This window comes from Anopheles coluzzii, chromosome 3 (genome assembly GCF_943734685.1).
Source record: "Anopheles coluzzii chromosome 3, AcolN3, whole genome shotgun sequence".
In the NCBI taxonomy this organism is placed as follows: Eukaryota; Metazoa; Arthropoda; class Insecta; order Diptera; family Culicidae; genus Anopheles; species Anopheles coluzzii.
The window spans coordinates 63,163,989-63,186,648 of record NC_064671.1 but is presented as its reverse complement, the minus strand read 5'-3'; the positions used below and the strand labels follow the sequence as shown (position 1 = coordinate 63,186,648).

The window sequence follows — 22,660 nt, the reverse complement described above, 5'->3', positions numbered from 1 at the left end:
ATAAAGTCGTATCTCGTGGATCACCCGTATTCCCGTTCAAGCCTCATATCAACCATCCCCCCATTGCAAGGACTGACTATCCGGCTGGGTGGTACTAAAAATAAGTATCAAAAGCCTGTATAGGTCACGTTGACTGCGTAGCTCGTTATGACAAATAGTAGAAGGATATTAAGATTCAGATTCGTGAATTTGAATGAGATTAGCCCATCAATAACTTATACATTTATTTAAACAACAAAATTCAAAATGCAGAATACGGGTCGTTATTGGCTGATGCGATGTAAAATACAACAATCGATATTATTTTCTTACATGAAAAGAGATTCTAAAATTATACTCTTTTTGTGTTTAGACCTTATCAATCCTTAAAATAGGATTTTTTTTTGTAGAATTGACAATGAGTAATGTATAATAGTGTTAATATACAACATCTTTTATCTTCAACATGACATCTGCTACATAAAAAAGTGTATCATTAATTACATCACAAATTGATGCATAAAAAATCAATAATAATAGTATCATAAATTATTTAAAAAAACTAATAGACAGTTCTTAAAAGCTTCTTCTACTTCTATTTGGCATAACCGTCCTGTCCGACGTGGACATGCCGGCCTATACAGACTTTCAAAACTTTATTCAATAAAACGCAGCCGGATAAGTCAGGCCTCGCTACTGAGGGACGATCGATTATAGACTAGAACTCAGGACGGGCATGTTATTACGTCGTGTGAGTAGAAGACTGTACCACGGGACCGCCCCACCTCAATAGCCAATGCTTTAGATCACGCTTTGTTTAAATTATCTGCTTGTTGGTCATTCGAAACCTATGAAAGATAATGGAAGTTTCGAATATAGGTAATAGATACAAACATTTACACAAATCGAAGACAAGTCATACCAACATACCAACAAATGATTAATCCAATATCTCTTAGAATCGTGGCAAACAAACAAACCACCTCCGGCATAAATTTTTCGCCTCAAACATTCAATTCATCGCGATAGAAACAATATCATGTGAATCATATGTCATCGCCGTTTTCATTCTTAATAATTACTCCCAAGCAACATCGTCCAATCGTCACCAATAAACAATCACACGCTCCTCCACCCGGTACACTAATCCATTTCCGTACCTTGTTAAGCAATGTTTACATTCGACTCACGTGCCGCCAACCGACCGAACGCATCGTTCAAAAAGTTCGCGGTAACGATAGTGCGAAAAGTATTTCCAGCAAGCCACTTCCGCCACCTCGGTAGGTCATTGTCGGACTTTCGACAGCAGCAGCAGCAGCAGCAGCAGCATCAGCAACAGCATCTAAGGACAACCGGTGTCATCTGCCTCGACTGAAATCCATGCTGATATGCCGCTCGCTCGTCTTGCCTTCGAGGTCCATGACTTTTAAAAAGTCTCCGCGAACATATTTTGCGCATTGACTCGTGACTCCTACACACGCCTCACGATATCGTCACGTTCGACCTCATCTGGACACTTCCTGCAACAAAACACGATCGGCGGATGATCATCAGCTGGTGCAAGAACACATACGTCTACCGATCGATTCTTAGCCCCTTGCGACAAACGCTCTGACGTCGCCAACGGTGAGCCTCGTCTGTGCAGCCCAACCCGACCGACGACCGCGGTGCTGGTGGCAGTGGTGGTGGCAACGTTGAACGAACGATAAAAAAAAATACGCACCACTGCAGTCGGCTTTCGCTGCGCCCGTCGCTTGGGTCGGTGATCAGAACATTTAAGCGAACCCCCTCGAACCGGGCGGCCAGTTCGCGGCCAACCGAACAGCGATACGCACGCACTTTCGGTTTCGTACCTCGGCAACTTCGGTGTTTCGGTTGCCACTTCGCCATCACGCTCCATCTCGCAGGGTCGCAGGGCTACCGCAGGGCCTTCTTGTGTGATCAAACAAGCGCAAGAAATTGCTCCTTTGATAAAGGCTAACAATTACCCTCGATCGCGCTGAGCTGGGTGTGCGATAGGTGCGGACATACGCGCATTTGATGACAAGTTGAACTGTGATCTGTTGGTACGAGGTGTTTTGCAACAAGCAAATCCTATTAGTGTAAGTGCAATTTTAGTGAATCTATGGTGTAAAAACCGAAAAACTGTGATTTCAAAGGACTGATTTATAGAAAGCTACTGTGAACTGTATAATCCACAAAACATTACACACGATAGACTTTAAGCTTAAGTAAATTATATGCTAACAACTTCTTCCATAGGGTAAGTAAAGAAACTTCTAGTGGTATAAAAAACAACTACTCATGTGTCAAATATGCTGAACGCGAAATACACAATGACTTCACCCAAAGCCCTTTTAGCCCAAGCCTCGATTGTGAAAAAGGTGTACAAATTATAATGTTCCATTCGCCTAATCGATCGTAGGTAATCGGCTGCACGTGGGGACGCTTTTGCAGCACGATAAGCACCAAAGCAGCATGCAAACTGCAGTTTAAAACCGTTTTTTTTGTTCGTTTGTTTGCTCTACCTCTCTCGCTCTTTCTTTCGCATTGACTTGTCTAATTCGCGGACATTGGTGGACGAGAATGTCAAGTTCAACTGGTCTGGTGTGCGTCAGTTTGTCTAGCGCGTCGTTTGGATCAGGTTACAGATATTCTATACTATCCTTTCTCATTAAAGTATTACCCTGTGTGTGTATTAAAACGAAAACTGTACCATTTATGGGTTTCATATAATTTTCTCCCAAAAAAAAGTATCGTTCTATGATCATCGTTCTACCCTGATTGATCTGTATAGTGCGCTGTGTTTGATTGTGCGTTATCAGTGCAGACAAGCGTGCAGGCGTAAACCTACACGGTTGCGTGACACGTCTGTTTGCCAACAGCACACACCCATTAGCCGCTATCGGGGTTGTAGTTTGCCTTGCAAAAATTGTAGCACCCTCCATCACGAGCAGGCAATTATTGAATTTTGGAAATTTACTTCAGAGATTGCAACTTTGATAATTAGTTATACTTATGACTGAAGGATTAGTTTCAATTTTTTTGAGAGACATAGCAAACTATCCTACTGATCGTTAAAGGTCTTCCGATCGTGTCGATCTAATGCTACTTCGTTTCCCTCTCCTCTTTGCGGGTCTGCAGCAACGGACTGCTTTACAAGACCACATGGTGCGCTAAAACGGTTTAAGCATATGAATCAAGTAGCCCGCGCGCAGAGTAGCATTTCCTTTCCTGTGTGCCGTGCGAAAAGTGCATATTTGACAGTGACATACTTAGGATTTGTGGAGCGATCGGTGGTAGTGGTGGAGCGAACCGAGGCATGATGCAACTAAGTGCAGAGATTTCTTGGTAGACAGTTGGGCGCTGCAAACACTTTGCTTATGTTTCACATTCATGTGAAATGCAACATACGAAGCGCTCTCTTGGAAGCTTGGGTGTTTAAGCATTGGTATGGAATTAATTTATCGAGGTCTTGTTGATGGTTTAAGTGCAACAACAAAAATGTGACAAGATTCAACGGAAATGGGTATTGAGGTATTTAGTATTTCAGTATTGAGGTATAAATAATTGATAATCAACAATGTCCAATTTATTTTTTTAGTATAATAAAGCACATTTTAATTAAAGATCCGTCCTAAGTCGTATGCTAATTTCAATGACAGTCCCCCCGCAGCAAGCATCTGCTCATTTACTCGTACACACACATATACACTCCCAGCGCGCAAAAAGTGCAAAACCAGTCCAGCACCTAGCCCCCATTCCGAGGACATTGCAACCGGGAGCTAATTGACCCCCGCATAGTGGCCAACACCACGCCCGTTCGGCGCAAAAGTGATCGCAGCGGAAAAGAAGCCTTTCCATATCATCCTTAATAGACATGTTAAATGAAATGCCGAAAGAAGGTCCACTGCTGAAATGACTCTCGGCAATTTTGCTTCTTCCCTCTCCCCTCAACCCAACACTCCTTCCGAAAATGAAGGAAAAGTGTCCCCCAAGCGGACAAAACCACAGTGAAGAATAGCTGGAGGGGTTCGTGAATTTTGTTGTATTTTTTGTTGTTGTTGCGCCAACTGATGGCGCTGACATTGGCCACTCACTACTGATACGAAGTGAGGCGACAATACAACCGGCGGGCAAGCCCCTATAACTCTGGGGCACCCCTTTCCTAATAGTAACCATACTCACCAAAAAAGGAGTAAATTAAAATCGGTGGAATGGAAGAATGGTACGAGGGTAAAAAAATGGGTAAAATAAAACAATCCCCCATTCTGTAGATTTGCAAAAGGTACGGAAATTATGTACAACGTTACTAAAGAAGTGGACGGCGCTCGAGACCCCGAAAACTGGTTCCCTACCACCCCATTGATCGATCGCGAAAGCGGAAAGCAGCGATCGCCGGTGCAGCCTCGCAAAGTAGCATTAAATCATCATTATTCTTCCATCATGTTGTGCAGTTTTTTTTTCTCTCTTCATTTCATTGTAGGCCTGTTCACAGTGTGGAAGAAAACTTCCTCATTGTCATCAGCTGTCAATCAGGTCTGCGCAAGGGCGCAACAGAGAAAGGAAGAGCATTGGACGAGCCTCCGTACGTTGGTGCCTCGTCGGTCGCTGGATCTTTTGGGATTCTTTTCGATTGCATTGGACCCACCAAATCAATGAGCCCAATGAAGAGGGAATTCGGCAGGAGGGTCATTGTCTCGCTAACCTATCATTTCTAACCTTCCCACCCCCCTCGGGGTAAGGCCAAGGATTGGTCGACCTACCCTACCTACCGGTCCGTTCCCTTGGGTGCAGGGAACCTTCCAACACCGCCTCTATTGCGGTAATGATTGGTGAAAAACCTGATTTGACACGTCCTTCAGCGTGTGTTTGGCTGGGAACAGGACGGACGGAGAAAACTGGTTTTGACCGGTTCCTTCAATTGAGATAGATCATGATCTGTACAGTGAATGATGATATATCTCCCTGGCGTGGCTGAGACGTCGTGAGGTCACACAAACGCCGCATCAACCAATTTCGAACCGAGAACCATGTGAAGGTCAGCTAATCTTGCTATCGATCGTATCTATGCTCCCATTTCACTTATCACTAAACCCAGCAGTGGCTACACCCTGGAACAAGCCTTCATCTATTACCCAATTCTCGGCATACCGTAGTGCAGCAGTGAGGGACAAAAACTCACCAGATATGCTGCCAGTTGACCGGTCTGTTATCACAAACTAAAACCCAAAAGCTACCCCTGACCGCTCACACACCCCACTCAGTAAAGTTCGTGTCAGTACAGTTCGTCGAAACCTGCCCGACCAAGACAACCCGACGACGGTGCCACCATTCACAACCTCCATCATCGGTCAGGTTCGAAGATGAATCGCGCAAACAACGGAAGACATTTGACAAATTTATTGGCACGCGATTTGGCCGCAATCTGCCGTCAGGTGTGTCTTCTATGCCCCGGTGGCTGTGTACGCAAGTCCCGTGACTTGCCGGGCCGGAATTTCCTCGATAAGATAGGTCCGAGCAGATAGAGCAGATGGATCCATCGGACTCAAATGGCCAAGTAGCAAATCAGCAGCCGCTTTAGCAACAATAAGACACTCGTAAAGTGGTCAATTGTTTTACTCTCCTACGCAACCGCATGGGGCGCACCGTATCGCATCCCGCAGCCCGTTTGTAATCGTCCCACGGCTATCTTATCAGTTGTTGTTAAAGCTTTTTAAGGAGGGGGAGACCGTAAAGAGGGTCGCCTCAATTGCTTCACACACGCTTAACCGAGTGTATGAGTCGTCCCTACGCGCCCTACCTACGATGATCAAGATCGAAGGTATTCGGCTAGTATCGGCCCTACCTGAGAGAATATCAACCGTTCATTCAAACAATGCGCGCTACTATTGCACTAATTAATCACAGAACGGTAGTACCGCCTGCGTTATCGGCACTGTGCTGCGATTGAACAAGATTGATTCATGCTGTATGTAAAAATGATCTCATCTCGCTTAAACTCGCAACATGGAGCTAAGGTTATATAAATGAATCACATCATTTTATGTTGCCCATTAGAATACGTTTTCAAATTCTCTTTCAATTTTACATGCACCTTTCCGTACGATAAATTCAATCACCCAGCTACCAGAATGGCTGTGAGCAGTTTTGGTCGGCTGTTTGAACAGCTTTCCACATCGACCCGTTCCCTTGCCGGTTACTGTATCAAACCCAAATAACAGAAGGTTAATAACAAGCCCTCCCCTCCCAAATAAACGGTTGCACTGGTACTGGTACTGGCGAGACATTCAGCTGGATGGATCACTGCAGGGGGTTTTGCACTTGAAGTGGAAACAGATGCACGTCAATGGTTTCCCCCCTACCCTGTTACAGAACAGGGTATAGCTAATCTCGGCCTGGAACGCTGGAAAATCTAGACACCACTTGAGGTGAAAATCCACATGCCTGTGACACATTTCCTCGTGTGAGATAAAATATATTTTGCAGCTTTCAAGCAGCAGTTGCCCTATTTTGTCCTAAAGATTCCTAACTAGTGGTTTATTTAAACATGTAAATCCTTTAGTAACACGTAAATTAATATGCACATCTTCTTCCAACAATGCCCCAATTATGTACAATCACTCAATATTACCCTCTGTTGTTGTCACTCTCGCTGTCGAGTGGATTGGCAAGTCCCACTCGAACTGCTCCAAAGTACAGCAATAACCCCTGTGCCCTGCGGCTGAAGAATCCTCCCCCGCGTTCGTTAACAAGTGGCACACTGGTTGAAAAAAAGAAGGGTTAAATTGTTGCAAATAATAAAAAAACAAACAAGAAACAACAGACAATAAACTTCAACCAGCGTCGCAACCATACCAGACGATCAAAAAGACCTGTGACGTAGTCGTATTTAGTAGAGAGCGGGAAAGACCGGGAGGAGTATGCCATCAGATTCGGTGGACGGTGGAGTGTGGGTGCTACCCAATCTGTCAGCGTGACATATCGGCAAAGAGATAACGCACCCGTCGATGGTGCTTATTGTCCAATTGGTTTGCAATTACTATCAGCTATTTGATACGCTCCTGGGCGATAAATCGGGCACAGTCGCGAACGATCGCTTCACCGGTGCACTACGGCACACTAGAGCTCGATACACTGCACAACGTGTACTGCGGGCAAGAGATCGTGGGTTTTGCGGTTTTAGTAGCTTTGGTGCTTAGGTTAGTAAGCTGCAGGAGTTGGTAGTTACTAGGCAACAAACTTTCTAGTGACCTGTGATCGTGATCGTGTGCGTTTGGCATATTTGCAGTTTGAAGTAGTTTAGTGTTTCTTTTCTAGTACAGTACAAAATTAACGTATTATTGTGTGTGTGTATATTTTTGTTGACAGTACGAAATATTGAACGGAGCTCATCATGGGTGAGGAAAAAGTAAAAGATGACCCGTCGGCACCATCCGCACCGGGATACAGTGTTGGTGACTTTAATTCTACGTAAGTATTAAATTACAACCTGTGCGTGATATAAAACATAAGAAGATTTCATTTCCTAATAGATCTATACCGGAGTTACCACGACACTTTCTTGTGTGAACATCTTATTTCATTGCTTGTGAAATGTTTTTCAACAACTCTCACACCGTTCAAATAATCTATCAATCTGTACATAGTCACTCGGGTGAAATAGAAAACTAGTGGCAGTTGTTGACAACCCTTGTGCACAATGAAACATGTGATTGCGATTGGGACATTATTCAGTAAATCTTGCCAGATCTATAGTATATTGAAGTATTGAAAGAAGTCGCCTAATTCTTTAAAATGACTTCAATTTAATGCTTCTTTGTCCATTCCACAATTTATTACCTGTATCGATTGACACATTATTGGCCATAAATCGGGTTATCTACGGCATCGATCAATTAAACCATAAACGAGTCAGACTCAATTTGACGTCCGTCTCTTGCGCCATCAATAACGATGACCACACTAAAACTGTTATGACCCAGTAGCATTGATCACTTTCCTTGGCACTTGGGTGTTTTACCAGTGCGCTGTAAACTACCCCGGGGTTGTTATGAAGATAAGCAATCTGTCAATTTTAATACACCTTCAATACAAGATAGCGCTACAGGGAGACAGGCCCCCTTGGCTTTACTTGCGCTTCAGCATATGTTTCTAATCAATTGTATCTATTGCTCTTCCGTTCATTCTATCTTCTCCCTTCAGAACCAAACTAGCCGAATCGCAAATCATCTCCGATGCCGAGTACAACCCGTTCGAGCACCGACAGATCGACAAGCCGAACAGTACGACCGGTTCGCTGATCCACCTGCTGAAGAGTTCGCTCGGCACGGGCATTCTGGCCATGCCGGTGGCGTTCAAAAATGCCGGCCTACTGTTCGGTGCGATCGGTACAGTCATCATCGGGCTGATCTGTACTCACTGCGTGCATATACTGGTAAGTGTGTTGGAGTGTGGCGGTTGTTTCTTTTTTTGTTTTGCATTGTATACGCAGCAATAGCTATTGTAGTTAATCAGCTTCCCTTCTCCCTACAACCGGAGATGAGATCGCATGAGAATGATTGATTTTTGGTGGCCAGTGGTCGGTGGATTTTTTTTTTCGCCAGTCACTCCCAACAGCGGCGCGATACAATCGTGTATGACACAAACGATGGTGGCAGATGAGTCATGTGTGTTATGCGCACGACACAACTGTGGCACGTGGCTGTTATGGATGCAAATTCATAATTACACCAAACAATCACCCATTCAATATTGTTCTACAGTAATAAGAACCATTTAATGGCAATTTTAGGGTATTTTTTGTGTTTAATATTTCGTATTCTTAACTTCCTATCCTTAAAATCTCATTTAAATTTTGTTAATTGTTTGCCAAATGTTGATCAATCGGGTGAAAATTTATGTTTCTTGAATGTTTTTACGTGTTTTATAAAGTTTGCTTTTAGTGTTGAGCTCGCTCGTAAAAACCCTGTAAAGTCCATGCCACTTAAGCCTTTTTGCGCCATCAACCTTTCCCACTGGTTGCGAATACAGCTAACGATGCGCACGCACTAGCCACCAGTAATCCGGTTACCCTTGAAGCTCGAGAGTTCCATTGGCTTTCGGTTCGCACCGAGCGCCACGGGTTCAAGTGCACGGTCTCGGGCGGCATTTCATGCTTTCACGACTTACGCCTTCATGTTCTCCGTATCCTTTCTCAAGGTAATCCTTACGGTGCCGGTTCTTCGATCTTCGATCGAACATCACAAACCGCTTCTCACAACCGATCGCATGCATTTGGCCCATGCCGCGCTTGCGAAGATGTTTCAATGCGGAAGCAAAACTGTACACATAAAACAGCGAAACCTGCCCAACGCTTCCAGCTGACCGGACGGTGCACTAACCTCCACCATTCCCGAGAGCGGCCCTTTTATGCCGCGACGAACGGTTGTTGCAACGTGCGCCGGCAACGTTGGAGGATCAAGCGATCGATATACGGTGTGATAATTTATACTACCGCTACTAAGCCACTAACAATTAACGATACACTACCCAGTAACGATGACGTTTTGTTGCTTGTCCTTCTGGCCAGTGGGGACAGTTGCGCGCCACCCACCCGACGGTATGTCACCACCGCGCTGCCTCTTTCGATAAGGTTAATGAACGATGGAAACGGTAACGCTTCGCTATCGGGGTAATAGGCGTCTCAATAGGATGATTTACCCCTCCGATTCACATGATTTATGCCCACTGGCGCAACGTGTGTAAGTGTTTACAGTGACGAAAGTACGTACCACCGCCTCTCTCGGTGGAACAATATTGAGATACCGCCGTGTCATAATTAATAATGTCATTATTTATCGTTCCACTCGTAGCCAACGATGGGCAAAGATTGTATTGTTTTTTGTTTGCTTCCCCGGCACGGCAAATTAATCGATTTGTTATCATGGGGGTGTCTCGTTGTTTCTTTTTAGGAACGCTACCCCCACTACTACTGCGTATAGGGCTACAGCACCGTTACTACTTGAACGATTGTTTAGGGTAGTTTGGAACCATTGAAGAACGTCCGACTAATCTTTATTGAATTTCAAATATTGATCATCTACTAAACACACGCGCGCTGTCCACTAACGCGCGCTGATAGGATCGAGCAGGTTGTAATCAGCAGTCGTTAGTCATTTCTATTATCTCTTTCATCGCCATGTTATTATTGGCTTTAGCACGCTGATATCGTAAATATCTCTCATTGGTAAACAAAAACAACATCGATTGGGTATTTTCTTCTGTGTCTTCTTTGGAACAACATCTTCCTTAACTTCCTTTGTTTCAACTCATTTTAAAGCCCCCACAGCAGAGCATTGTGATTTATTGCAGTAGCAGTAGTCATCATACCAGAATAGTCAAACCGGCATTATGGGGGGGGGAGGGCATTCCGCATAGAAATCCAAACGCGTCCGTCCTTGTAAGAGCCAGGGTTGTTCCAAAAAATGATGACTAAAGAAACCAATTCCCATACCAAATGTCCCTATGAAGCAAGGACTTACAATTCGTGTTACTTGTAAAGCTGGTTACATATTAACATTCACTCTAGTTACCTCATGCAATGATCATACTGTCATGAATTTTGTCATGAATTTCAAAAGATCGTCTACCCACACTTCACTGAATCGGGTCAGAATTCAGCTTCATTAAAGGCCTCAACGATAATAAAATCGAAACAGCCCATAAACAGATACCGTAACCTTCGGTTAAAACGTGCTATCGGGTTAGCTCTTGTTTCCGGAAACACACAGAACCCCGTACGGAAACGATATGTCTCGTAGAATCATAAAGCCGTGGGCACGCAAATACACTGTGTCACCGAGCCACTGGGACGACGACATCGGGTTTCCCGTAACCTCGAGACGGTCGAGCATCTCGAAGTGTTTACTAATTCCCTATCACATATGTATCTTCCGGACGACAGGTAAAAACATCCCACATGGTTTGCCAGCGGACAAGGATACCGGTGCTGGGATTTGCCGAAACAGCTGAGCGTGTCTTCCAGTATGGACCAGCAAAACTTCGACCTCTGGCCGGCTTTTCAAAGTGAGTATCTGTTCCCCTTTTGCACGGTCAATAGTTGCCGCAAACCCGCGTTCCGCGGCCCGTACACGCGTTCAGTGCACGAAGAACAATCGGGTTCCATCGGGTGCGACGACGTGATGATAAGCATTTTAATTAATTACACAACCGATATGCATATGAATGACAGCACGACCCTGCGTCGGCTTCCCGCTTGCGCACGGTTTTGTTTGCACGGTCTAACAGTAGTGCACAATGTGAGTGCCGGTGCAGGGCATCTTTACACGGCACAAACACACACACACACACACATCCGATGGCATTCACCTGAAGATGATCCATCGTGTAAGACCTTCCCGTCCGTCTGTCGACCGACAAACAAGAAGCCGCCTGCCCAAATTCAGCAGCCTGCTGTACTTGCCCGGCGCTCCGGTGACATAGAAAACTAGACCCCCGTACCTCTGGTCGTATCAAGGTCGGAATATGAAATTACCAGCATCGCGATGTAGTTGACAGTGCGCCAAATTTGTGTACCTTGCCCCTCAAAAAAAAAAGGTCGATCTACTACTACCGTGCTCGATCGTGCGGAAAAAACACAGCCGATCACAACTCTTCTATCACATCTTGCGATATGTTTGCTTATGTTAATACGCTAGCATTCGCAGCCACTAATTAGACTCTCCCGCTGTATTTGCATATTGACAGAGCCTTCGTTGACTATGCCCTGATGGCGACGTACTTCAGTGCCGGGTGCGTGTACATCGTGTTCATCGCGACGTCCTTCCACGATGTGATCAACCACGAAACTGGAAACGATTGGAGCGTGCGGATCTACATTCTGCTCACGATGATACCGATCCTGCTGATCGGCCAGATCCGCGAGCTGAAGTATCTGGTGCCGTTCTCTGCCCTCGCCAACCTGTTCATCGTGGTCACGTTCGGCATTACGCTGTACTACATCTTCAAAGACCCGCTGGAGTTTGATGACAAGCCAATGTTCTCCTCATTTGGCACGCTGCCACTGTTCTTCAGGTATGATGAGATGATCTGAAGACTTAAAGAAACTTCTAATTTCCCCTTTTTTAATGTTTCAATCTACAGCACGGTCATTTTCGCGATGGAAGGTATCGGTGTAGTCATGCCGGTGGAAAATTCGATGTCCAAACCGCAACACTTCCTGGGCTGCCCCGGTGTGCTGAATACGGCCATGGGAACCGTAATTGTGCTGTACGCCGTGATTGGATTCTTCGGTTATGTGCGTTTCGGAGATGAGTCCAAGGGAAGCGTTACGCTCAATCTTCCACTAGAAGACTCGTAAGTATTGCGATCAGTACATCATCATTGTAAGGATCTTTTGCAACAATAATTCAATTTTTTCCTATTTTTTTTTTTTTTGTTCCAGCTTGGCAGTGGCGGCACAGATTCTAATCGCCCTAGCCATCCTGTTCACGTTCGGCCTACAGTTCTACGTACCGATGGACATTCTGTGGCGCAAGATTCAAGACAAAATACCAAAGAACAAGCACATGATCTCGCAGATTGCGCTGCGCTCCGGCATCATGATCATCATGGGAGGCGTTGGATTGGCGGTGCCCGAACTTGAACCCTTCATCGGGCTGGTCGGAGCGGTCTTCTTCTCCAGCCTCGGTCTGTTTGTGCCGTGTGTCGTCGAAACCGTGTTCCTGTGGCCGAACGAGCTGGGCAAGTTCCGCTGGGTGCTCATCAAGAACGTGATCTTTGGTGCGTTCTCGATCTTTGCTCTCGTGGCCGGTGCGTATGTCAGTATTAAGGACATCGTTGCACTCTACACCGACGATGAAGGACACACGGAATAATGGTGGATCGAGCCGGTACCAAGTACGGAACATCCCTAATTGCTGAGCACACTAGCAATTGTGGAATCCTTCCGCGGAACAAAAACAGTATACACCGGTACTCACACAGTGCGCGTGGCACACTGTGAAGGGGTACAAGCATAGAAAATAGGCTATTATTTTACGATCGTGACACTTATCGTGGTGTGTATCTTAAATTAAGATACAGATCCGATAGTACCGCCGAAAGAACAAAAGTGTGACATGCGTGACATGGCGTTGTTGGGTCATTCATTGGCGCAAGGAAGTGTTTTGTGCTATGTGAACAACGCGCGGCATCGATTTCTATTTATGATTGAAGCGTATGTTTTTTTTTTTCTTCTCTATAACTTACTAGCCATAGTATAAATGCTGTTTTATGTGGAAATAAATCTGTTAATAAAATAAAGAAAAAAAAAATCAAGCCTACTAATTTGTACAACAATCTATTTTTTTAATCATCTTGTTGATTTTTAAAGCAATATGGCCGTTTTGAGTCATTCCTCGTGAAAAAAAACTGTTCGATTTGGCCCAGTAAGAAGATCACACACTAATAGACGTTTTATCGAACCTAGTAGAACGGGTTCTGCTTCATTATATGTGTGATCAGGCAAAAAAATCGCACTCTATTTCCGATCTAATACCGTTTAAATTATCGCACAAAATTGGCTATAGAAATCGCAATAAACTGTCGTTCATGAATTCCTCGGTCCAAAAATCATGTTTATAAACGACATACCAAAAAATGTTCTACAATTCACATAAATGATCGCTCCAAGTATAATTCGCATGAACGACGAACAAGAAAGCATTCAAAAGATTCTGATGATGTTTGCTTCAAATATTGTTCCTACGAACATCTTTCCAAAAATCATGCATAACTTCCTGCAAACGATCACTCCAAATATTGTAGTTATGAACGAAACTATAAGTTCCATAAGTTCCTATGAATTGTCGTTGGAAGCTGATTCCGCTCGTTTCAAGGAGCGATTGGATTCAAAATTCTTTTTTTGTAGATTTACTCTTCACTACTGTGTGGGCATTTATTAATTCCTTAAAAGTACCTGAGCGTAAGCAACGTAGTCTCCATTGTTACTTACACTGGTTTTAAAGTCTCTAATCTATTCTGAACTGAACCTATGTCAGTCACTCTTCCGAAATTATCATGTTTCAAAAACAGATGTCAAACCTGTACCGTCTCAGGAAATGATACGGAATACATCCTGACCCAATAACTAGTAAAGATTCTGTTCCGGCCCACGAGCTAATAAGGCATCAATTTCCTGAACTAGTCCTGAAATAATTCATTTTCACGAGTATGACTATATTGAAAAGTATGTGAGCGCTTCTGAAAACAACTCTGAGTAGTAATTCTACGCACAAATTGTATTCAGTGATGAGCAACACTTACGCTTGATAATCGTACAACGTGACAGAGATGATGGAGCAGCATGGTTGGAATTGTTTTACAACGGAAAGAAAAAGAAATCCCCTATCAAAACCGGTACCAAAGCTCACCAAGCTACGCACTAATACAGTACAACAGTTCCATATTACACATTACACCATACATACTTCCATCGACCAGTTAAAGCAGTTGGTAATCGAACAAGCACACACTTACAGCTTCCTGTAATCGCACGGCATCGTGTACCGTTGTCGAGGTTTTTTTTTTTCATTCTCGCTCAGTTTTAGTTGATTGCCTTATCTTGAACGACATGCGCTCCCGCTTCCCTATCGCGCCTATATCCGAACAAGATGCGTCCAAGCAGCCGTAGCTCGCAGTTCGCGTACGCTGATCGTCGTCAACCGTTCTGTCAAACGTGATCCGCGTGCGTGAGGGACTGAGTGCGTGCTTGCGTACGTCACGCGTGACAATTGTAAACGATACTTCAGATCGGCGATCGCTCCGTGAATGTAGAAAGCGCCAACACGTGCCACACGCAATGGAACTTCAGAAGACCGACACTGAGTCGAAGTAGGATTTGTTCGTTTTTTTCTCCGTGTGTCTAACCCTTGGATTGACAGATCCAGATCGTCACTGATAATCAAAACAAACCTCCCCACGGGGGGCGGGTTGGGTTTCCTGTTTCTCGCATCTTTCAGCGGCGGGCTTTCCGATGAGGAGTACGAACCATTCCGGCATCGACGCGTAAAGAAACCAAATTCGTGAGTAAAACAGTGGAAATAGTGAAGTTTTGTTTGCTTACCGTTACCGGTACCATTTTCTCCCACCACCAGTACCAATGGCACAATCATCCACATGCTCAAAGGATCGCTCGGGACCGGCATCCTGGCGATGCCTTCCGCTTTCCGCAACGGTGGGCTGGTGTTTGGTGTTATCGGCACCACGCTCGTGGGACTAATATACGCGCACTGCGTCTATTTGCTGGTAAGTGGCCAATAACACACACGTCGTTGGGTGATTACTACTTCAAGTTCCCTGGTTTTAGGTATCAACGTCACAAAAATCCTGCAAACGGACTCGCGTACCGGTGCTTGGTTTCTCGGAAACGGCACAAAGTGTGTTCCGGCATGGACCAGCACCTACTCAACGATTTGCCAATGCCGCTAAGTAAGTGGGAAGATCTTACCATTTTAATCCGAGATTATCTTCAAGAACCTCCTCTTTTCTCAACGATTGTTTCCTTCCGTAGGGCGTACATCGATTACTCCCTGCTAATCGTCAGTTTCTTCTCCGTTTGCGTCTATCTGCTTTTCATTGCGACAACCCTGCGGGACGTGATTAACAATGAGCTCGGCATCGACTGGGACACACGCATCTACATTCTGCTGACCGCTGTTCCGCTAATCTTCGTTACACAGGTGCGTGACCTCCGCTATTTGGTGCCATTTTCTGCTCTTGCCAACACACTCATCTTGGTCACGTTCGGTATCACGCTGTACTACATCTTCCGCGAACCGATCGACCTGTCCAATCGGGAGCTGTTTCCGGAAATAACCGCACTGCCATCGTTCTTTGGGTAATTGGGAAAATGATTTTCCTTCCCCACCATCAATATCTAACATTTTGCGTCCTTTATCTCAGCACGGTTGTGTACGCGGTGGAAGGCATTGGGGTGGTCCTCCCGGTCGAGAATAAGATGAAGCACCCTCAGCACTTCCTGGCCTGCCCGGGGGTAGTCAGCATCGTGCTAAGCTTCATCACCGTCTTGTACAACGTGACCGGATTTTTTGGCTACGCACGTTACGGTCCCGGCACGCGTGCATCCGTTACGCTCAACCTACCGAGCGAGGAAAAGTAAGAAACGAAAACGATTTAATAGTTTGTTTACGTTAATGAAATGAATTATGCACTTGTTTCGAAAGGCTCGCTGTATCCACCCAGCTGCTGGCTGCCCTTGCAATCCTGTTTACCCTTGGCATCTACTATTACGTACCGATGGACATCCTGTGGCGCAAGGTGAAACATTACTTCCCCGTCGAACGGCACAACATTGCGCAGATTGGCATCCGCTTCGGCATCCTGGTAGCGATGACCGGGCTGGCACTCGGTGTTCCGGAGCTCGAACCATTCATCGGACTGGTCGGATCGATCTGTTCCGCAACGCTTGGGCTGCTTACACCGATCGTACTGGATACGGTTTTCCGTTGGTCAACTCCCGGTGCGTTCGGTGTTTTCCGGTGGCGGATGGTAAAGAACGTAATCCTGATGGCGTTCGGACTGTTCATTCTCGTCGTTGGGACGTACTTCAGCATTAAGGATATCGTGGAGATCTATGGATAAGGCTCAGCAAGAAAACAAAACATGTGTTGTGAAATAATAAATATTTCATTCATGTACCTTTAACAAACGCATTTATGCTTAGTCAAAAGGACCAACGAATAATTGCGTTACGAACTGTTCTTTCAAACTAACTTGTGCAATAGTCCGCTCGCGATCGAATTGATTGCTTTACGTTTATTTGCCATCCCGATCGATCAACCTCTCAAGCTGCAGTCAATCGTCGACACTTTACGTGCGTTATAATCTCTACTGAAAGCTTACAATAAATACATGCAATTGGAGTAAGTAGTATTGGCGATAGCGATATAACTGACTGTCCTCATAAGTCGCTGATGGGGCACGGGGCGGGTTTTGATCTACTTTATAGCTCCGGTGTGGGGTGCTCTGGTGTATGCCTTTATCTGACCTAACCGTAGTTTCTTTTCTAATTACGAGAACCATTGTACAATCAACTTTAGCTGTTTGATGTGCCGCCAAGAAGGATCAAAAGCTAGCAGTAGTAGTAGTTGCAAACTGGATCAATACTGGATTGTAGGTTTGTCTTTCCCTTCACTACGCGGGTTTTTCTTTTTTCTTGCTTTGTTTGTCACTACATCGCACACCAGTATGCACCCTCCACGACCGTTTTTCTGTCATACAAACGCGCACAAGCTACCCCTTTAGCTAGGGGCTCATTGTGGAAAGTAAAGCTAATGGGTGTGTGAGTGTAAAACTTACGAGCTAGGGATAGAGATGTACGAAAACTCATCACGATTAAGACTAAACCGCACACGGAGAGATAGATAATATGTGCTGCACTTCCCGTTCGCAAACCATACGCCGGTCAATCAGATAAAACATTGCGCGCACCTCACACACAACACCAAGAAGCGAGGATGCGCTGACATGCTGATTCAATTCTGCAGTACTTAAGATCTAAGGAGAATTATTCTCTCGCGCAGGGAACCGAGGATCGGTACGTGTCACGGGGACGGGACATGAGGGGGGGGACGTTTGTGGCGCTGAGGCTAAGGAGAAAGCATGACGAACGTTGGTAGCTGTCACCCACGGATATCGGAGCCAGCAAGTGGTGTGGCGGCTATCAGCGCTCTCTTTCCAAACGCTGTTGCTCAAATTATCAAAAAACTCTAATCCTGAATGCGGAATGTGTCACTTCCTTCGGTCCTTCGTCCTGTTTTTCCGCTCAGACTTTCGCGCTCTCTCCCTCGCTGTTCTCTCATCCTCATTCGCACACTTTTACCTGATGCACATATACTAATTTAAAAACAAACCTATCGTCCTTCCGCACGAATAGCGCCGCGCCACGGGTGGTTGTCTAGTGCTTACACTTATGTTTTCTTTTTCTTTTTGTTCTTGTCATTGGCCGCGGGCGTCGTTTCGGCTTTACGCTTTTGGTTCGACTTTTGCGCACCGCCACCGCTGGCTCCGACGGTGCCACCACCGGCCGCCGCATTGCCGCCACCCGTTTTCTTCTTCTTCTCCAGCCGTTCCTTCTCCTCGAGCTCCTGGTTTTCGCGCTCGATCAGCGTGATCAGCGTGTTGCAGCGACGTTGCAGCTCCAGCGCGGTACGCGACTTCAGGAACCAATCGAACCGGAACTGGGGTGCGGTCCGGACCGCCGCCCGTAGCTCCTCGTACACGTTCTCCTTGTCGAAGCCCAGCTTGTGCAGCATGCACACCAGGAAGCGGTCCTCCTCCTCGGTGTAATTTTTGCCCTTGTTGTTGGCGTACGCAATGCGCAGCTGGTGGAATGGTGCACGGTATCTTGCCATCTGGGGAATTGAGTGGGGAAGGAAAAACAAAAAAAGAAAGGAAAATTTATTAATATTGCGCACCCGTTCAGCATATACATAAATGCAATTGCACGGAAATGTCTCCTCACCTTACTGTCCAGCGCACGTTTGATCGAGGCACGCCGTTGGATTTTCGCCTCGCCACGCTCTATCTGGCCCATTATACGATCGATGTCCTGCAGCTCGTGGCAACGCTCCCAGAACACCGTACTGTACTCCATCACCTCGTCCGGCGATTTGCCTTCCACCTCACGCGCAATGTTCTCGATATCATCGCGGCCATACTTTTCGTTTGCCTTGATGAACTGATTAAAGTCTCGCTTCGTCCAGTTGGTGAAGCCCTGCGTCAGCAGCGATTCCTTCTCCACCAGCTCCTCTTCCGTCAGCGGTTCGGCTTCGTCAATTTTGCGCTGCTCCTCCCGCTGCACCTTGTTCGCCTCCGCGCCGAGGTCCGAGTTTTTCGGCACCTTGTAGTTCACCGTCTTGCGATAGTGGTAAATCTCCTGATCGAGCAGCTCGAACAGCCTCGGCGGGAAGAACTGAAAGTCCTGCACGATCGGTTGCTTCGGTGGGCGGGGCGCTTTCGGTGCTTTCGGTTCGGCCACGCGCAACGCCTCCTTGAAGTACGCATCGACCGCATAGTTCGCCTTGCGCTCGCGCTTCGGCGGCTCGATCCACGAGCCGAGCGTTTGCAGCTTCTGCTTCTCGCGGTAATCCTCCCCCTCGAACTGGTACACCGACCGATTCTCCAGGTTGTCCGTGTCGAGCGTGAAGCTGCGCAGCGAGCTCTCCCCCAGCTTGTCCAGCTTCTCGTTCTGCTCCTGCGTCTTCTCTTCGCCCTTCTGCAGGATCGCGTCAATGTCCTCGTCCGTAATCTCCGAATCGCGCGACTGGAACACGTGATTCGCACCGAACCGAATGATGTTCAACATTTCGTCCTTGTTCAGCTGGGTCGTCTTGTTGTCCACCAGCCGACCCTGCTGAATGACGAGCTTGTCGAGCTTCAGCTTCACCTCCGCCCGCTCCACAATCTTCTCCTCCACCGTGTTCTCCGTGATGAGGCGGAACACGCGCACCTGCTTCTTCTGCCCGATACGATGCGCACGGTCCATCGCCTGCAAATCCATCTGCGGGTTCCAGTCCGAATCGTAGATGATGACCACGTCGGCGGTGGCCAAATTAATACCCAGCCCACCGGCACGCGTCGACAGCATGAAGATAAACTTGGTGCTGTTTTCCGCATTGTAGTCGGCAATCATGTTCGACCGGTCCTCGTGGGGCGTTTGCCCATCGAGCCGACAGTACTGGTAGCCGCGCCAGTGGCAAAAATCTTCTAAAATGTCCAACATGCGCGTCATCTGGCTGAAGATGAGCACGCGCGAATCCTGCTCCTGCAGCTTGCGCAGCAGTTTGTCCAGCACCACCATCTTGCCTGCGTTCTCCAGCAGATGGTAGTCGGTCGTGTACGGTGGGCCCGGTTCCGCACCGTCGAACAGGTACGGATGGTTGGTACACTTGCGCAGCTGCATCAGAATGTTCTGCAGACGCATCTTCTCCACCTTGCCTGCCCCGTTCACCACGTCGATGTCCTTCATCAGGATCTTGGTGTACCACTCGCGCTGCATCTTCGACAGCCCCACGAAGATTTTTACCTCCTTCTTGGGCAGCAGCCGCTTCTCCACCTCCGACTTGAGGCGGCGAAGCAGGAACGGTTTCAGCACGGCGTGCAGCCGCTCGATCAGCGAGTTATCGCCCATACACTGGTTCGCATCGAACCAGCTGTCGAAGTCGTCCGCGCTGTTGAAAATGTCCGGCAGCAGAAAGTTGAGCAGCGCCCAAAGCTCGTGCAGATTGTTCTGCAGCGGCGTACCGGTCAACAGCAGCCGGTTGGCCGTTTTGAACTCGCGCAAAATCTCGGACAGCTTCGATTTTTCGTTCTTGATACGATGCGCCTCATCGATTACCATGTAGCGCCAGTTGAACTTCTTGAACACGGCCTTCTCGCGGATGCACATCTCGTACGACGTGATGCAAACGTCCCACTCACCTGGCATCAACACGTCGCGAATGAACGCGGTACGCGTCTCCTGGTCTCCGATCAAGCAAACGGCCCGAATCGAAGGACACCAGCGTCCGAACTCGTTCACCCAGTTCTGAAGCGTCGACTTCGGCACTATCACAATGTGCGGGCCCGGATTGTTGCGGATGTTCTTGAGATACCCGAGCAGCGAGATGGTCTGCAGCGTCTTGCCCAGTCCCATCTCGTCCGCCAGGATGCCGTTGATGCCGTTCTCGTACAGCGATATCATCCAGTTCAGGCCACGGATTTGATAGTCGCGCATCTCGCCCGCCTTGATGTATGGCGGAGACTCCTCGAAGCGGAACTGCGTCTTCGCCTTCTGGTTCGTTTCCGCTAGCAGCTCCTCGTCCTCCTCCTGCTCCGTCTTGCGGTGCCGATGGTCGCTGGAATCGGCATTCTTGTCCACCTTCGGCTTACGGCCCCGCGGTGCCTTCGGTGGGCTACTCTTGCTCGGGGCCGAGTTCATGAAATGGGCAAAAATTTCCGTCTGCTTGAGCAGGAACTCGAACCGCTTACCGCGGTCCGTTTCCAGTGTCGCATCGTAGTCCGGTTCCTTTGTGTTTGACGAAGTGGTGTCGGAGTTGGATTCATTCTATTTAATAGGTTAACAATATTAACAATATGAATAGAATTAATGAAACGAAGCAGATGAGTTAATTATTCGCTCTCCGGCACGCAAGCCAAACGCTGCGGAAGCTTTGCATGGCCCCCATTCTTTTTTTCGCTACGCTTGCTTGCCCAACACAAGATCTGTCAGATGCACAAGCGTCCCATCGCGTACAGCGCTCCGCATCTGGGGGCTACCAGCAGCAGCACCACTGTCACCACCTTTCGGAAATAGTTTTTCACTTGCATCATCCGCATCCCACGCCACACTTACCGAGTTTTCGTTTGTATCGGTCGCCTCTACGGCATTTTCCTCCTCTTTGGACATGTTTTGCAACTATTTTCCGGCTAGTAAACACAATTTAAAACCCCGCAAATACGTATGCCTTGCAGAGAGAGGCCAAACTTCAAAAAAAAGAGCGGCGAATGCTGGCTGTGTATATCAGTGCTGCCAGATGGGCAAACAGCGACGGTCTGCCCGCGGATTATTTGGATGATACGTTCCGCTCCGGGAACATCACATCCGATCCAATCCGAGGCTGGCGATTTGTTGCTACAGGGCTACTGGCTGTATCCCTTGAACCTCCTGTTTTTAACCATTAGCTCTACGACCGGCTACCCGGGTATGATTTTCATTTTCAAAGTGAAATAACTTTTTATTGAAAAATGGTTGCTAATTATTTTTTCAGCTATCTTTAATAAATTTTCATTCTCATAAAAGGCAAACGTTAAACTTACTTTTCAAAAATTCCAAAATATTTTATTTAAAATAAAGTATTAGGATACCCCTTATCTCCAGGAATGGTTTACCCGGTAATCCCATACATTTTGTATGAAGAGTAATACTTTTTCATTTTCAAACTTGACAGAGTTTACACGATTTATTGGTCAGTTCCCATAATTTTTTGAGCTCGTCTCACGAATTATTCATCGTATCCCATAGATTTTTAGTTCGTTACTATAATTTATTGGTATCGTCCGATTGGATATCAATACAATTGAATCAAAAAATTCTGGGAATCGGTCATAAAATCGTGGGAACGCACAAAAAATATGGGAACCAATCAAAAATTGGTGAGAACCAACTAATAAATCATGGAAAACTCTGTAATAACTTTGAATGTAATGAATTTTACATTTTCAATTTTGATTTAATGATAAAGGCAATACAGTAAAAATTCAATAGTTGAGCGCTTTTTAGTTGGAATGCATTTTAGTTGAACGCTCGATATTTGGTTGATACATCAATTAAAAAGCATGCTTTTGTATGGAAAACTCAGTTTTTGAAAAAAAAATACACAAATCTCATGGCTTGCCTAGAAAAATTTCAGTGTTTTTGTATGAAAAAACGTGCTAACTAAAAAGCACATATTCAATAATCAGCAGAGAATCAGAATTTAACCAGTTAGTTCAGACTGTAGTCTTTTTATTTTGATGAAGAAATGGGAATTTTAAAGAATTGTATATTATTTTAAAAATGCATTATGGTTTAATTTTCCTCATTTTTGCTCTTTTCTAATCATATTTCCATTATAAGATTTATAATCATATTTTTTTA

General features: G+C 46.2%; 4 protein-coding genes across 6 annotated transcripts in view; 2 read left to right on the top strand and 2 right to left on the bottom strand.

Annotated features, from left to right (window-relative positions):
- Positions 1-22,660, bottom strand: part of LOC120954733 (zinc finger protein jing homolog) — a 156,627-nt gene that overhangs the window by 2,387 nt on the left and 131,580 nt on the right. The window lies entirely within an intron of this gene.
- LOC120956780 (proton-coupled amino acid transporter-like protein pathetic) lies at positions 1,818-13,304 on the top strand. 3 transcript variants are annotated; one of them, XM_049609302.1, is made up of 7 exons: positions 1,818-2,242; positions 7,351-7,452; positions 8,185-8,416; positions 10,925-11,046; positions 11,728-12,054; positions 12,124-12,336; positions 12,425-13,304. In XM_049609302.1, exons 2-7 carry the CDS (start codon positions 7,376-7,378, stop codon positions 12,855-12,857), a joined length of 1,404 nt encoding a protein of 467 aa, XP_049465259.1. In that variant the 5' UTR covers positions 1,818-2,242; positions 7,351-7,375; the 3' UTR covers positions 12,858-13,304. The 3 variants fall into 3 exon arrangements, with proteins under 3 accessions (XP_049465259.1, XP_040234439.1, XP_049465260.1); XM_040378505.2 differs by lacking the exon at positions 1,818-2,242 and adding an exon at positions 7,048-7,181; XM_049609303.1 differs by lacking the exon at positions 1,818-2,242 and adding an exon at positions 7,231-7,249.
- Positions 14,275-16,725, top strand: LOC120955612 (proton-coupled amino acid transporter-like protein CG1139). Its single transcript, XM_040376646.2, has 7 exons — positions 14,275-14,853; positions 14,982-15,044; positions 15,117-15,267; positions 15,329-15,450; positions 15,533-15,859; positions 15,925-16,137; positions 16,206-16,725. Exons 1-7 carry the CDS (start codon positions 14,822-14,824, stop codon positions 16,621-16,623), a joined length of 1,326 nt encoding a protein of 441 aa, XP_040232580.1. The 5' UTR covers positions 14,275-14,821; the 3' UTR covers positions 16,624-16,725.
- Positions 16,783-21,589, bottom strand: LOC120955611 (chromatin-remodeling complex ATPase chain Iswi). The gene is made up of 3 exons (XM_040376645.2): positions 21,377-21,589; positions 18,506-21,088; positions 16,783-18,395 (listed from the first exon to the last, which is right to left on the bottom strand). Exons 1-3 carry the CDS (start codon positions 21,428-21,430, stop codon positions 17,952-17,954), a joined length of 3,081 nt encoding a protein of 1,026 aa, XP_040232579.2. The 5' UTR covers positions 21,431-21,589; the 3' UTR covers positions 16,783-17,951.